This window comes from Cryptomeria japonica, chromosome 6 (assembly GCF_030272615.1).
Source record: "Cryptomeria japonica chromosome 6, Sugi_1.0, whole genome shotgun sequence".
Taxonomy (NCBI): Eukaryota; Viridiplantae; Streptophyta; class Pinopsida; order Cupressales; family Cupressaceae; genus Cryptomeria; species Cryptomeria japonica.
In genome coordinates, this window is record NC_081410.1 from 50,525,082 (window position 1) to 50,542,882 (window position 17,801).

General features: G+C 37.9%; 1 protein-coding gene across 2 annotated transcripts in view; it reads left to right on the plus strand.

The window, feature by feature from the left end:
• The window catches only part of LOC131079420 (meiotic nuclear division protein 1 homolog), a 120,710-nt gene that overhangs the window by 20,034 nt on the left and 82,875 nt on the right, over positions 1–17,801 (plus strand). For both annotated transcript variants that reach the window (XM_058017365.2, XM_059207139.1), the window contains exon 3: positions 2,179–2,295. In XM_058017365.2, coding sequence (XP_057873348.1) covers positions 2,179–2,295 — 117 coding nt within the window. The remainder of the gene's footprint in view (positions 1–2,178; positions 2,296–17,801) is intronic.

A 17,801-nucleotide genomic window follows, 5' to 3' on the forward strand; every position in this document is an offset into this window, starting at 1 on the left:
ATTACCTTCATTGCTGGTTCCTTTCTCAACCTTCAATTCTTTCATCATTCTCAACATATCCCGTCGAAGGGCTCGTACAGTTTTGGATTCTTCGTCACTGCTACCTTCGGTGCTCTCATCATGGTCGGTCTTTGTCTTCTCTCGGGAGGAGGTTTTATTTTCACTCTCGATGTCCATCGCTCGATTGTACGCATCAGCGTATGAGGATGGAGGCACTACTTTCATCTTCTTGCGCAGTGAGGGTATCGATCCCTCTGTTAACCACCTCTTCTTCAACCCGTCGGCTGGCTGATTTTCTATCTTGTTCAACAGTTCTTTGAGCCTACGGTTGTAAGTGCGTACACTCTCATTTTTCCCTTGCTTAGTATTATAGATTTCGGCCACGATCTCATTATCATCCCTCAAGAGTTTGAATTGCTCCTGGAATGCCCTCTTTAGATCACTCCATCTCGTCTTGTGTTGGGCGTTGAGGTCTGTGTACCAGTCAATGGCGATCCCCTGAAGGGTGGCGGGAAATGCCTTCAACCAGTAGTCCCTGTCATCTTGGCCATTTGCCTCCCAAATGGTTATGCATGTTTTGTAATGCCGTACCGGGTCCTCCGACCCGTCTCCTATGAACTTCGGCAGTTTTTGCTTCTCCTGGGTGTTCACCATTATTTTCAGTCGGAAGGTATGTGTGTATTCGCCTTGTGTGCTGGACTTGGGTGGACTGTTTTGACCGCTACATTCTGGTGCTTTCCTTGCACTCTCGGCCACGCAGGCGTCCTCTACACGTCCACCTTCAGCGTCCCCAACACTTCGAGTACTTCCAGGTGTGTCGGACCTGAGTGAACTGTTCCGACCGCTACGTTCCGATGCTTTTCTTGCACTCTCAGACACGCACGCGTCCTCTACACGTCCACCTCCAGTGTCCCAACACTCCGAGTACTTCTAGGCTTCGACTCGTCTTTGTGCTCCCTCCTGCCGAGTGTTGGCAGATCACCTAATCGCCTAGTCTTGACCACCTTGTGGCCTCTTCTCACCTTTCATGGGATCTACAGACATGAATCACTCAACGCTGACTCGATTTCTTTCAAGGCAACGACGCCAAAATGTTTACCGCTACAACTGGTAAATTATTTAGAGGAAATAATTATGTACATGACAATGCATTCCAGACACAACAGTAAAATATATCTTTATTCGCACATTTAATTATTACAGAGAAGAGACCAAAGATGGTCGGCCAAGGATTACAATAGATCCGACAATACCATCCCCCTTGCTTGACAGTATGCGACATATTTAAAGGACCCGACGGTTGCCGAGAGGTACACAATCGTCAACCAACCGACACATAACTACCCGAGACTGACAACCCACTCAATACAATTAATTAATACCTTGTCGGATAACAAATATTATCAAACATAACAATAGGCAATTTATGCCGACAACAAACACCTATTGGATTTGTTGGACTTTATAAGCATTAAAGCATATATTGGTCATTGGATAAAGGGCAACAATTTGTGATGGGTTAGTTTTTATGCAGAATAGGTGGTTTTCTAGTTGGACTTGGATATTTGTCATTTGGAAATATTTAATATTATATGCTTTAGAAGTAGTTTAACAAGAGATCATTTAGTGGGAATCTTGTAGACAATCTGGAGAAAAGTGCATTTTTTTGAACTTTGAAGTTTGTTTAGAGTTTTACCTACCCTGGTACGGTCAAAATGCCTGATGATGCAGGAGTGGATTTTTTTGGGCTATCTCAGATGCAATGCATATTAACAGTCTTGTTGGTAATAGAAATCTTCTTTTTCAGCTCGTAAGGTAATTAAATGAATTTGTATCAGTATTCAAGTTTGTATCTATGTCATAGGTCCTTGTTATGCATGGTAGTAAAATGATCTTATAGCAGTATTCCTGTTAGAATCTATGACATGGATCATTGTTCTTTTTTCTATATGGTTCTAGAAGAGTAGACTATGATGGGTCTGCAATATGTAACATTAATAGTTTATTTGTCATTTGCATGTAAAAGTAATTTATATATTGATTCCTTTTGACTCCTTTTACATGTTTAGTCTTGTTCTTCACTACTATACAGTTAAGGGCGTGCAATGGCATTTGCATTTTAGAGAAAATTTGGTGATCTGCCAATGCATTGATCTGACAGCTTTCTCAAATTTTTAGCTAAAGGAGCTTGAAAAGTTGGGGCCACGCAAAGGAGTCATCAGCCAGACAGTAAAGGATGTTGTCCAAAGCCTAGTGGATGATGATCTGGTCTCTAGGGACAAGATTGGCATATCTGTGAGTTATTTTTTTAATGAAATTGCTTATATTTGGTTCTTTTTGTCGGTCATGGTTGGGTCCAATGATGTTTATCTTTGTTTAGTCTATATTTTGTGCTTTTTTTGCTCTTTTTTGGATAAGCTAGGCAACTAATCTAAGTTCCATGCTGTTTTGCTTTGTTATTCAATGACAATCAGCGTTTATTTCACATCAATCCTTGTTAAGTGAACACATGCAAATTTTGAGATGCACAAGAGACTAATGTCTTATAGTATAATAATGAGTAGAATGAACAGCACATCAATGTTTTCATTCTAGCAATATCTTTCCTGATACTTGCCTCTTGTTTTTGAAATGGGCTTTTATCAATTTATCCTCATAAACTAACTGCTGATTTTTATTGTCCTTTCTTATGCAGAACCCCTATATTTCTAACAGCTTTTGCTTAGTCCAACATAAATAAGTTATAAGTCAATGCTAGGCTTACATTAACATGAATAAAATGACTGCCGATTTTATTCTAACTTAAAGTCAATTAGTATAGCTGTGGAGGTAGATGCCTTTCTACATGGTGTCTTACGAGAAAAATGGTTGATCTCTAGCCTAGTTGAAATTTGCTGAAGGATAGCTGCCACATTGCTCTAAGCTGATGTATTGTGTTGACGATCCAGTCAAAAGAAGCTCCAAAAGCAAAGAGAAAACTAGTGGCGGAAGCCCTCCTTTATAACCTGTAATCAGAAGAGAAGTAGGTAGCCATCTGTGCCATGGAAATGCTGATCCATCATTCTGAATGCAAGAATACGATCATAAGGGAACCTTGTCATGCAAAAAGTGGGGACAATGCGCCACTGTCATATCTATATCTATGTATAAAACTACAAACCAAATGGTGCTTGACACCCTCAATGGCTGTAATAGGCTAAAAGAATGAGATGATCAGTTCAGTATTCTTGGAAGGCTCATTTATCTGCTAAGAATTAGATGATTCGGTCTTTCTAGAATCAAAAGGAGGGGCCTCTCCTTGGTTAATGTTCTCTGGTATTATGTAATATCCCAGTTATTTTTTTATGTTTTTTAGGCCAACAATAGTCATCCACAAACAGATAACCCGTTAAGGTTAGAAAGCATAAACTGAAACATGCTGGAAAAGCAACCCTTCCACTTTCTGATCACCAAGTGTCCAATGTGGGAAGGTGAGAGCATACGGTATTGAGGGGATCATTAGCTTCAAATAACTGGAAACAATACATTGCTTGGGTGGCAAGCCAACCCCTTCCGCTTATCCAACGGGAATGCAAGAAACTTGGCGGTGAATCAGCCAAGACAGACACACAAAGGCACGAATCACTCAACCGCAATATTTCAGCTGGAGGACTGAAATTACATAACAATCTCAACTCAACCGCTTATGCAGCGGGAGGACCATTACACTCAGACATCACTCGACCACTTATGCAGTGGGAGGACTGAATTACAATTTACTTGAAAATAGGCGGCAAGCCAGCCTCTTCCACTTTTCAGCGGGGTGAGAATTACAAATCAGAATTTGTTAGTAGTACTACTACTTAACCTTACAATAATAAAGATGATGTGAGACGAGAGTAATGCTGAATATCCAAATAAGAACATGAAATTTCTGCTAACATCAAATCTATAGGCTGGAATGGCAAAACTAGCAGCCTAAGGAATCGCTAAAATGCTCACAACTTTCTCAATACTTATCCAAAACACTCAAAATCAGTCCCAAACCCACACTAGGCTAGCTACGATGAAATCCAACCAAAGACAAGCTATCATAACTCCCTTATTAATTTGGCACACATCCCAATGCACTTCAAAAACCCACCCCTAGCTAAGGAATTTCGATTTTATCTAATAAATTCAATGCTCAACCAAAGGTGCCACAAACTTACAGTGTAAATCACCAGTAATAGGAAGGATGAATGAGCCAATACCCATAACAGTCAATCACTCTAGCAGAGAAGTATGATCAAAACGTACTTCAGCCACAGGCAAACCAGCAAATTCCAAAATCGCTCCAAACACCAAAATGGACTAAGATACACACTGAGATTATGGTAGATTACAGCACACAACTAGGTACTATATTTCAAGTACGAAACCAGGAAGCACTAGGGAGCCACACTTTGAAGCCTCAAAGTTTTGACGCCAATCTAACAACATAACAATGCAAATTTTCAAGATGCCCAGAATGGGAGCCCAAGGCTCTTATTTATAACCTCAACATCACCAAATTCAAATGCAAGTGCTTCAAATTCAACTTTCCCATTTGCATTTCATTACTTCTCATGTGGACCCCAAGGATGGCGCCATTCCTCAAGTCAAACCTCACGCCAAACAGCAAGGACCTTGATTTTTTCTTAGCAAACACTTGAGATTAAATAAAATAATATCTCCATTGACAATTTGACGTCCCCTTCTAGACATAAAATTCGCCTAGCACTTAAGAGATATTATGCACTATTTCCAAAGTCAATAAATCAGGAGTAACTAATCAAATTAATTAAATATTAAACCTTAGGATAAGGAAATAATATTTAATTATGTCACTCATAACTCCAATACTGATTATTGTCAAAACCATGATGAAGTTAGCCAGGAAGACCACTGAATCGCTGTAGGATCAGGACCCTGTCCACTGCCAAAAATAGAAATATGCCATACTGCCACTTACTAAAAGTAGTAAGTCATGAACTACTGCTCCGAAAAGCTTGATCTTCGCGCCCAGTGACAGAGCATGGAGAGCTCAGTAGGACAGTATCACCAAAATGGCCAACCCCTGACTTACTAAAAATAGTAAGTTCTCGCCTCATCAATGCTTGACCCTCATTCTTCATTCCACCTAGCCTATGGGTCTCAGGAATAGGCTAATGGACCACTAGAAGGACATCAACGAGAAGGGGACATTACAATCCGCCCTCCCCAAAATTGCTTGTCCTCAAGCAATAGTAAGGCTGGATGCAGTAAAATCTCCTCATTTTCCCACGTAGCATCCTCTGCTGGTAGATATTTCCATTTGATCAAGTATTCCCTGACCACTCTTCTCCTCAAAGATCGTTCCCTGAAATCAAGGATAGCTTCAGGGACCAAAACCAACTCTCCCTCATCAAGCGGATCGTTCCCTGAAATCAAGGATAGCTTAAGGGACCAAAACCAACTCTCCCTCCTCATCAAGCGGAGGTAACTCAGTTGAAGCAACAACATTATGTCCCAGGGGCTTCTTAAGGCGAGACACATGAAATGCATTATGGATCCTGCTGCTTGTTGGCAATTCCAACTCATACGCCACTTCTCCAATCCTCTTGCTGACTCTGAAAGGCCCATAGAATCGTGGCTTCAATTTCTCAACCCCACTATTCTTGAGAGTGGACTGTTTGTAGGGCTGGAGCCTCAAATAAACCATGTCGCCCACCTCAAAGGTGCGCTCAATTCGCTGCTGATCAACATACAACTTCTGTTGATTCTGTACATGCTGGAGATTGTCCTTCAGAATCCTCAGAATATCTTGACTTTGTTGCATCATATCCCTTGCCTGAGGGGTCTTGCTATCACCAAATACCAAGTCCGCGAAGCTAGGAGCTTCATAACCATATAGAGCCATGAATGGTGACATCCAGATGGACATGTGATAGGAGGAGTTGTAGCAATACTCTCCTAGGTGAAACCATCTCACCCTTGTATTCTGCTGCTCCAAGACATAGTTTCTAAGATAACCTTCCAACCACTTATTCACTATCTCGGTCTGCCCATTAGTTTGGGGGTGATAGCTGGTGCTTGGAGTGAGCACAGTACCACATAATCTGAAAATCTCCTGCCAGAAAGCACTTAGGAACTTGCTGTCCCTATCACTCACAATGTTCTTCGGTAACCCATGTAATTTGAATACATTCCGAAAGAACACTTCAGCAACTTGAGTTGCTATAAAAGAACTGGTGATGGCAAAGAAATGAGCAAACTTTGTGAGTTTGTCCACCACATAGATACTATCCTTCCCTTGAGCCCGAGGTAACCCAGTGATGAAATCCATGGAAATACTTTCCCATTTTTGACCGAGAATAGGCAAGGGTTGTAACAAACCAGCTGACAGAGTGTGCTCATCTTTGTTTCTTTGACATGTATGACACTCCTTAATGTACTTCAAAACATAATTTTTAAGTCCCTTCCAAGAAAATCTCTCCGGGATTTGCTTGTATGTTTTGAAATAACCTTGGTGACCAGCGAGGGGGATGTCATGGAAAGTCTTCAAAATCTTCTCTTTTAACCTAGATTCAGCCACTATGAAGATTCTTCCCTTGTACAGTATCAATCCCTCAACCAATTTGTACCTTTCATCATGAAAAGTACCTTCTATAAGGCTGGTTGCAAACTGATTTTTGGCATAATCAGCAAGCAACAACTCTCTCCAATCAGCAGTAAGCTCGCATAGTGAGCTTAAATGGGGTCTTCTGGATAAGGCATTTGCCACAACATTGTTTTTTCCCTTAACATACTCAATATCGAAATCGTAAGCCTGCAGCTTACTCACCCACTTCTGCTGTCTTTCATTCAAATCTTTTTGATGCATGAAGTGTTTAAGACTATTGTGATCAGTCTTAACAATGAATTTACTCCCCACCATATACTACTTGAACTTTGCAAGGGCATGCATTATGGCAAGCATTTCCTTGTCATAAATTAAATACAGCCTTTTAGGACCTCTCAATTTCTTGCTCTCGAAGACTATAGGATGCTTATCCTGCATGAGGACTGCACCAACACCTTCTCCAGATGCATCACACTATCGGAATCTAAATCCTTCCCTCTGTTCCTCAGTACTTTTGAGAATGTGTCCTTCCGGCACTATCGGAATCTAAAATTGCTGTCTCTTCTGTTCTCGGTTGTAGTATCTGACGTTTCTGTCACTCATGGAGACTTCTGAACCCACTGAAACTCACAGGCTAGCAGGAAAACCAACTCTGATACCACTGTAATATCCCAGTTTTTTTTTTTTTGTTTTTTAGGCCAACAATAGTCATCCACAAACAGATAACCTGTTAAGGTTAGAAAGCATAAACTGAAACATGCTTGAAAAGCAACCCTTCCACTTTCTGATCACCAAGTGCCCAATGTGGGAAGGTGAGTGTGATGACCCCTACTGTATCACCTAATGTACATTTATTAAACACACGAATAATAATAATAGCATATATTATGGGGTCCAGTAGAAATATATAATATAAAGGAGCAATTTTTTTTTTTTTGATCGGTAATTGGCTGAAGCCTGAATAGCTTTTGACTGGAGCTATGAACCAGTGGGGACATAGTAGGGGGCCCCATCCCCATTACATATCTTTAAATTATTATTATTATTATGTTTGATTAGATTGACCCCAAGACCTTCCCCATCCTATGGAAGGCCAAGAGTCACAGCTTAGAATTCCATTTCAGATGTCCCTATTGGGAATTGAGCTTGGGTCTCCACAGTGAGAACCCAGTGTTTTAACCAGTTAAGCTCAACCCCTTGGACATATAAAGGAGCAATTATTAAAATAATGTTAATAGATTAAATAATGTTAATATATTGCAAAAAGAAATAAATCAGTAATATATTAAATAAGGTTATTATAAATAATTGATTAAACCATGTTAATGTATTTAATATATTTAAATGAAGAAATGAATTGTTAAGTGAATAAAGTAAATGCAATTAATATGATTAAGGGACTGCGAATACATCCCGGTTACACCCCCCCGCGGGAAGTGGTGGGATTGTAGTCGTAGCCTGGGTTGTGACCATCGTCACACCACTTCTCGCAGAAGGGACCCGTGGAGGGACGCAACCCTTCCCCTCCATAGGGTATAAGGAAGGTGACCAGAGCAAGGGAGTGGGAAGGAGGTGACGAAGAGGTGAGGTCTGCAAACTGCAACTGCGGACTGCGAACTGCAAACGACAACTGCAGATTGCAAACTGCTACTGCTGGCTGCGGATTGCGAACTACGAACAGGTAAGCGTTATTTACTGTATATATATGTGTGTGGATGTGTGTGCCACACACACACACACACATATTACTAAATAGTCTGTCATACATAAATATATACCAATTCTTTTAACAAAACTATAGTAGGATAGGGATATTATCTCATGTGTATGTAGCAATGAATATGGGTATGTATGCAAAATATTTATATGTATGTAGGATCATGTAAATGTGGGCTTAATTTATGAGTTGAAAAATGATAATGAATTGTAGGATGTTATATGAATAATGTGGCTATATTATGGAGGCTATTGGGAGGAAATTCCCTTAGCCTAATTCAGGGATTATGATAATCCTTGGTAGGCAGTAAATACTGAGTATGGATATGCATATATGTTATGGCTTGGGTGTCAAAAGCTCACCCAAGAAGAGACGGATCTGGCCGGTCCTCTCTGGTAGACTTGGATGATAAGATGCATCATCCAAGGCAAGGAATTGATCATATATGATGGTCTTCCTTGGTAGGCTTGGATGTAAGATGTTACATCCAAGACAGGAATCGAAATATCCCCTCGATTTCCTGGTATGGCTTGGAACCAAGATGGGTTCCAAGAAGGCGAGCATTTCAACCGCCTAAGGACATGTCCCAGTACTACACTCGTATCATTTTTATTAAATAAGAATTGAGATTAGTTTTAATTAAGTAATTGAAATTTAATTGCAAATTCGATTAATTATATATATATTTGTTGCATTGTAACAATTTGTTTTGCAGGACAATGATCTCTAACTAGTAGGGACATTACAGTGAGAGCATACGGTGTTGAGGGGATCGTTAGCTTCAAATAACTGGAAACGATACAATGCTTGGGCGGCAAGCCAGCCCCTTCCGCTTATCCAACGGGAATGCAAGAAACTTGGTGGTGAACCAACCAAGAGAGACACACAAAGGCACGAATCACTCAACCGCAATATTTCAGCTGGAGGACTGAAATTACATAACAATCTCAACTGAACCGCTTATGCAGCGGGAGGGCAATTACACTCAGACATCACTCGACCACTTATGCAGTGGGAGGACTGAATTACAATTTACTTGAAAATAGGCGGCAAGCCAGCCTCTTCCACTTTTCAGCGGGGTGAGAATTACAAATTAGAATTGATTAGTAGTACTACTACTTAACCTTACAAAATAAAGATGATGTGAGAAGAGAGTAATGCTGAATATCCAAATAAGAACATGAAATTTCTGCTAACATCAAATCTGCAGGCTGGAATGGCAAAACCAGTAGCCTAAGGAATCACTAAAATGCTCACAACTCTCTCAATACTTATCCAAAACACCCAAAATCAGTCCCAAACCCACACTAGGATAGCTACGATGAAATCCAACCAAAGACAAGCTATCATAACTCCCTTATTAATTTGGCACGCATCCCAATGCACTTCAAAAACCCACCCCTAGCTAAGGAATTTCGATTTTATCTAATAAATTCAATGCTCAACCAAAGGTGCCACAAACTTACAGTGTAAATCGCCAGTAATAGGAAGGATGAATGAGCCAATACCAATAACGGTCAGTCACTCTAGCAGAGAGGTATGATCAAAATGTACTTCAGCCACAGGCAAACCAGCAAATTCCAAAATCGCTCCAAACACCAAAAATGACTAAGATACACACTGAGATTATGGTAGATTACAGCACACAACTAGGTACTATATTTCAAGTATGAAACCGGGAAGCACTAGGGAGCCGCACTTCGAAGCTTCAAAGTTCTGACGCCAATCCGGTAGCATAACAATGCAAATTTTCAAGATGCCCAGAATGGGAGCCCAAGGCTCATATTTATAACCTCAACATCACCAAATTCAAATGCAAATGCTTCAAATTCAACTTTCCCATTTGCATTTCATTACTTCTCACGTGGACCCTAAGGATGGCGCCATTCCTCAAGTCAAACCTCACGCCAAACAGCAAGGACCACGATTTTTGCTTGGCAAACACTTGAGATGTATTAAAATTATATCTCCATTGACAATTTGACGGCCCCTTCTAGACATAAAATTCGCCTGGCACTTAGGAGATATTATGCACTATTTCCAAAGTCAATAAATCAGTAGTAACTAATCAAATTAATTAAATATTAAACCTTAGGATAAGGAAATAATATTTAATTATGTCACTTATGACTCCAATACTGATTATTGTCAAAACCAGGATGAAGTTGAGCCAGGAAGACTACTGGATTGCTGCAGGATCAGGACCCTGTCCACTACCAAAAATAGAAATATGCCATACTGCCACTTACTAAAAATAGTAAGTCATGAACTACTGCTCCGAAAAGCATGATCTTCGCGCCCAGTGACAGAGCATGGAGAGCTCAGTAGGATAGTATCACCAAAATGGCCAACCCGCGACTTACTAAAAATAGTAAGTTCTCGCCTCATCAATGCTTGACCCTCGTTCTTCATTCCACCTAGCCTACGGGTCTCAGGAATAGGCTAATGGACCACTGGAAGGATATGAACGAGAAGGGGACATTACATATTATTTATAAATAACTCAATGATGTAATAGTCCCCACTAGTTTCGCCTTTCCTTTCGTTTTGTTTTTCACATATAGCCTTAAATGTTCAATCATGTTCCTATGATATTGAAGCACTTGCGTAGCCTGCTGGATCGTGGTATGTTTTTGTGGGACTTGTTCTTGGTGTATTTTGTCCTTAAGTGAAGTTTATGAATGCTTTTGTTTTCTTTCCTAGTTTGATATTGGTTTTTTGATCTTGGGATTCATTCATGGCCTGCCACATATTGTTGTGACTCTGCAATTTGTGATTTAGATTATACTTTAAATCATAATAAGCTTGCAGCCAGTCATCATTCTCCACTATTTCTCGTGTCTCTGTCTAAATTAGATTTCTTCCAACCTTTCGACTTTCTCATCATTGTGTTTTTCACTGTTAAAATTCATTTATTTTTAATCCTCTCATTAGGCTTTTCTTGAATTTTATGGAATTTACCAAGGTTACCAGGAGACGGGGGTACTTGGAGACTCCAAAGATTGGTAGCGGTACTGGTATGACGAATTTTCAAAAATAGGAGACACGGGTACCTGGAGACGCCAATTTTTTTAATAAATAATATTCAATAATTTCCAAAACATATCATGACAAAGAACTTTGAAAAGAAGAATAGTGGTAAAGTTCTACATTAAAATTAAAATTAAAATTGCTTGTATTGTTGATACCATAGAAACAACAACCGCGAAAAAGACGCGATTATACCCGATTAATTGGGGATTGGCAAAATTGCCGATTTATTCCAAATCGTGGAAAAAATAGTTGACTTTTTCAACACAATTTTCAACGATTTATTCGATTAAAATCGCAGATAAATCGCGCGATTAATCAGATTAAAATCACGAACCCACGGAAAACCCTGAACTCGCAAAAAAAGGTGCGAAATAAACGAAAAAAATGCTTTATAAGTGCGCGACGTGGTAGGGTTTCATGCCATATCGCTTGAGATTTCAAGGGTTGCAAGATTTCACGGGTGTTTGCGTTGGTGTCTACGAGATTTCACGGGTCTCTGTGTGGGTGTCTGCGGGATTTCACGGGTGGGTGACTGCGGGATTTCATGGCAGTGGCTTTCCTTGTTTCCTTCTCATTCTTCCTTCAGGTATTTTCCATATCTTTTGTAATTTTAAAATTTTATTTTTATATTATGTTTTAAGAGTCATTAAGCATAAATATTTAAATACTGTAAATATTTAACGACTGTAAATATTTATATACTGTGTTATGCGAGTATCTTTTATTTTTTATTTGTTCATTGCATGATCTTTATGATACATATCAACTAGATCATCTGACTGTTATAAATTTACAATCAGATAATCTAGTGGATATGTATGATGAAAATTACAGTCATATAGTAATTTACTGTTAAAATTACAGTCAGATATTACTGTTAAAACTTTATGTTTATATTTATATTTACTGTTAATAAATACAAATTTTAATATTTATTTTTAACAGTAAATATTTATAGTCATATTAAATATTTATGCTTATTTACTGTCTGTAAATAAACATAAATATTTAATGAATGTAAATATTTATTGTTAATAATAAATATTTACTTTTAACAATAAATATTAGTAATTGCTAAAATGTAAATATTAACAGTCATAATATTTACAATCATATTAAATAAGCGTAAAATGACAGTCATATTAAATAATTACAATCATAATTAATATTTTTAGATTTTTAGTAATGACTGTAAATATTATCAATAAAATTAGTAATATTTAATATTTACATTTTACTGTTAATATTTACAGTCATATTAAATAATTAATATGACTGTAATTATTAGTAATTGCGAAAATGTAAATATTTACAGTCATATTAATTATTTACAGTCATAATATTTACAGCCATATTAAATATTATGAAAATAAATATTATATATGTAGATATTACTAATAATAATGTTTGTAAATATTATCAGTAAAATGTAAATAAGCATAATTACAATTATTAGTAATTTTAGATTTTTTTTTAATTAAACAGTTAAATATTTACTAATTTTTGTCTTGTATTTACTGTTAAATATGTAATCTGATTGTGTGCTACTGTTAATTATTAGTAAAATTTGTATTTCATTTTCATTTATAGTAACATTAAATTCATTTTTTGTTCAATATTCTTAGCTTTTAATATATGAAAATGTCATTTTCATTTAATATATACAGCCTATCATAGATTCATAATGTCGTTTTCTTTGAAGTTATTAACATTTAATATACAAAAAAATGAAAATTTTAATATAAATGTTCAGTTTTCATGATGAATGTCTAGCGTTAATATACACAAACCCAACCCTAGATCCCTCAAATTTTAAAAACTAAGTGTAATGCTTTTGCAGAACTGATTCTTGATCACAATGCCATGCCAAAAAGACTTTGCATGGACACATTGCACAACAATTCCTGGTAGCATGAAGGTCAAGTGCAATTGGTGTCAAAATGAGATCAGTGGTGGAATTTATCGTTTCAAATGCCATTTGTCAAAAGAACGAGGAAATAACACCGAGATATGCAAAAAATGCCTTGCAGATGTCTTGTATCAGGCAAAGCAATCTCTTGATGGGATTGCTAAGAATAAGTCAAAAAATGCAAGAATTGGGGTTGACCTAGGTTCTACTTCTACAAATCCTAGGATGCACGATTTGGGTGAGGATGGTGAAGATGGGAGTTTTAGGGAATTTGGGTCGACACATAATTCTATAGCATGTGGACCAAACACAGGTGGAGGAAACACTAATGCTTTCTTCCAACCTCGTACCACACCAGGATCACAAACCACTTTGGAGAGACTATAGGATGGAGGAAAACTGTCACTGAACAAGCAAAGAAGGCAATTGCTAATTATTGGTACTCCTCTCACACGACATTCCATGCTTCCAAAAATCCATATTGGCAACCCATGGTAGATGCTATTGCAACTGTCGGTCTTGGGTTTCAAGCCCCATCTTGTGAATCATTGAGGGTTGGTATGCTGAAAGATGCAGTAGAGGATGTTCAAGATGTTGTTAAACAACATCGATTGCAGTGGGCTAGAACTGTTTGCAGCATCATGTCAGATGGTTGGACAGATAGAAGGAACCGAACTCTCATTAATTTCCTTGTCTCTTGTGAGATTGGCACTGTTTCTTTTTGAAATCTGTGGATGCATCTAATATGATGAAATCCACAAATGCATTGTTTGAGATCTAAGTTACCGGTTCGGTTTCGGTTTCGGGTTCGGATTCAGGTTCAGATTCGCGGATTCGGCAAAAAAAAAAAATCTTGGGTACGGGTACGGGTTCGTCCGTACATATATATATATATATATATTTTAATTTTATATATATACCCATATATTATATATATGTTCAATATATACAATCCATACAAAAATAAAATATACAATGTGACTTTCCATACATAAATGATAAATCATATATCACAAATCCATAATTATTAATTGCCAATGCCAATAAATATTCATATATCGCAAATGTAATCAGTAAACTAATAACTAAAGTCTAATATCATATTCATAATTTGCAAAAAAGATAATATTCAAGTTTCAAGTCTTTTTTAAAAAGTCAGAAAGGGGCGAATTAGAGTTTTATTATTAAAAAACTATTTTAAAAAGTCTTTTTTTATTGTTTTTTTGACCCGTGGCCTTGTTTTTTGGAAACCACGGGCTTGGGTTCACGCGGGTCCTCTTGGGTTCGATCTAGGTTCCACCCGGGTCCTTCCTAGGTGGCTGGGTTCCCTGTGGGTCTGCGACGCAGGATCCACAGGGAACCCGACCACCTGGGAAGGACTCGGGAGGAACCCAAGGAGAACTCGGGGAGAACCAGGACCGGGCAAGAACTAGAACCCGAACCCATGCCAAAAGGGGAAGAACCGGTAACTTAGTTTGAGATGTATGACGTGGTAGTTACGGATTGAGGGCCACAAAATGTGGTTCAATTTATCACAGACAATGCTGCTGCTTGTGTTGCTGCAGGGAGACTTCTGACAAATAAATATCCTTCCATGTTTTTTACACCATGTGCAACACATTGCCTTGATCTAACCCTAGAGGACATTGGAAAAATTGAATGGGTTAAGGCGGCATTTCAGAAAGCTCACAAGGTTACCAAATTTGTTTATAATCACACAAGGGTTTTGGCTATAATGCGCTCTTTCACAGGAGGCAAGGAGCTAGTTCGACCAAGAGTGACAAGATTTGCAACATATTTCCTTGCCTTACAAACATTATGTGAACAAAAAGGTAATTTGAGGCAAATGTTTGTTTCAGTTGAGTGGATGGAGTCTGGTTTCACAACTCAAGCAAATGGCATAGTAGTGGCAGAGTATATGTATTCTACCACATTTTGGGAATCTATTGAACAGATTGTAGAATTTTCAGAGCCTTTAGTAAAAGTCTTGAGACTAGTGGATGGGGATAAACCCCCCATGGGATATGTGTATGAGGTCATGGATAGGGCCAAAGAGGTGATAAGGAGTAAGCTGGAAACTAACAGGGATATGTATATGCTGTTGTGGGACATAATTGATAGGAGATGGGATGGACAAATGCACACTCCTCTCCATGCTGCGGGATACTTTCTCAATCCTTTGTTATTCTATAAGACTGACTTCTTGGAAATTGATGCTGAGATCAAACAAGGCTTCTTCAAGTGCATGGAAAAAATGTTTCCTGACTTCGAAAAATTTGATGCGGCTACGATAGAGCTGGAAATGTACAAGCATGCTAAGGGCTTTCTCTCTTCTAGGGCTGCTATACAAAGCAGAAAGACAATTCAACCAGGTAGACTCTATAAACTTTTGACAATCTCTTCATTTTGCGAACATTAAGTTTGTTAAGATTATAAGATATTCTTAGTCTTACAATATCATCTTCATATAATGTGTTTTTCAGCTGCATGGTGGGCTTCTTTTGGAGATGAAATACCAAATTTAAGGTGGATGGCGGTGCGTATTTTGAGCCAACCATGTAGCTCATCAGCTTGTGAGCGTAATTGGAGTGTGTTTGAACACATACATTCCAAGAAACGCAATCGCCTATCACAACAACGACTAAATGACTTGGTATTTGTTCATCACAACCTCCGCTTGAAGATAAGGAAAGCTCAAGGTGAGAATATTAATATATAGTTGCAGTTTTTTGAATTGTATTGACTATTCATTGGTTTTTCATTTGTAAAGGAAACACTAATTTCTACATGGGCAAAATCAGGAACTATTGAGGAATGCTATATCCAGAGTGCGAGTTGATTACTGCTGATGATGTTGATGATGAATATGTTGTTGCTGATCGTCTGCTTGTGTCTGAAGATTTTGATATCATGAGGCAAGCCAACTTTCGTTCTGAATGGGTTGAAGGAATTAGGACACGCTCTTACCCAGGAGCTTCATCATTAGGGTCTCCTGCCCTCTAGCATGTCATTGCCTACATTTGAGATTTTGGAATTTTGTACTTAGTTACAGGTTGACTTTGTTCAAAGTCACAAACTATATTGTAATTGACATTTTGACATCAATCACCATCTAGATATTATTTATGGTGTAGTATAATTTGTGCAACGTAATCAGTGATATGAATATAAACAACGAAAATCTATTTCGTGCAATTCATGTGTTCAAGTGTCTATTTTATTAGCCTACAATATCTCTATGCTATGGAAATACCCTAAAATATATAAAAAAAGTAGTTTTTGATTGTTTTTCTGCAATTTTTAACGTTTTTTTGTATATCCGATTTTTTCTCGATTTTTTGAAAAAATCTTATACTTTAGTTTTGCCGATTAATTCCCCAAACGATTATTGTTTCCTTGGTTGATACCATAGCCAGTCTAAATTGTTTAGTGAAAGTAAGGTAATATAGATGTTGAGCACACTCAATATTGTCGGCTAAATAGTAAAGGCAATTTCTTTTTAGACTATTAAAATGATAAGAAATCAGTCCTCTCATAAAGTCTACGCTGTCAATAGATCTAATCATTATAACTTTGAATGGATTTTTGTCTTCCTGTGAAATAGTTTCCTTATCAGTCATTTCCCTTGGACTTTGCTTTGTTGCAAGCTTATCTTATTTGTTTGCTTTATTTTTTTTGGCTTTTTACTACATTTTGCCCTAAGTTTTCTAGGAGGAGTCGTGAATTTTTAGCCGGAAGACTTTGGAGATGGTAAGAGATGACAACCAAAAGTACCTTATGCATCAAGAAGTTTCTGAAGGAGTATCTGGTATCGGAGATGTGTCTCCGGTACTGGTATGGGTCTCTTGGGGTAGGAGACGGGTCTCCTGGTAAGGCAGGAATTTACATTTTGGCCTACCAGTCATAAATTGCAATTGTAGTTATTACTTCCGAAGCTCCCTCTAGCAACTTAGGCAATTTGTTTATGTGATTTGACCCTTGGGAGTCTACTTGGCCAAATGTAATGTCCCTTTCCTGGATTACCTTGTAATTTTCCCTAAATTCAGAAAATCCAAATGAAACAAGGAACATAACTTAGTTAGAGAGATAATCCTTACCTAAGAATAGACTGAGATGAGTCTGTCTTGGAAAACTGCAACCGAGTTAGATAATAATGTAGACATAATACTGATACATATAATATATGCATCTCTAGGGTTAAATGAGAAACACACTTATTGCACATAAATCTAAATGATCTCATATGCTCAACCATAATGACGATGGAGATAGGATGGTCATGATGAGGTGCCCTAAATATCTCCGGCCATAGGCCCAATAGCGGAAATCCTATCCCTCTTGGCCTCATGTGGTCCTTAACCATGCTCATGAAGAGGTGTACTGTAATGTCCCTGCTAGTTAGGGATCACTATCCTGCAAAAATAAATTGTTAGAATACAACAGACATATAAATATATATATATATATAATCTAAATTTCTATTGAATTTTAAAATACTTAATTACATAATCATCATTTAATCTAAAAAAGGATACGAATGC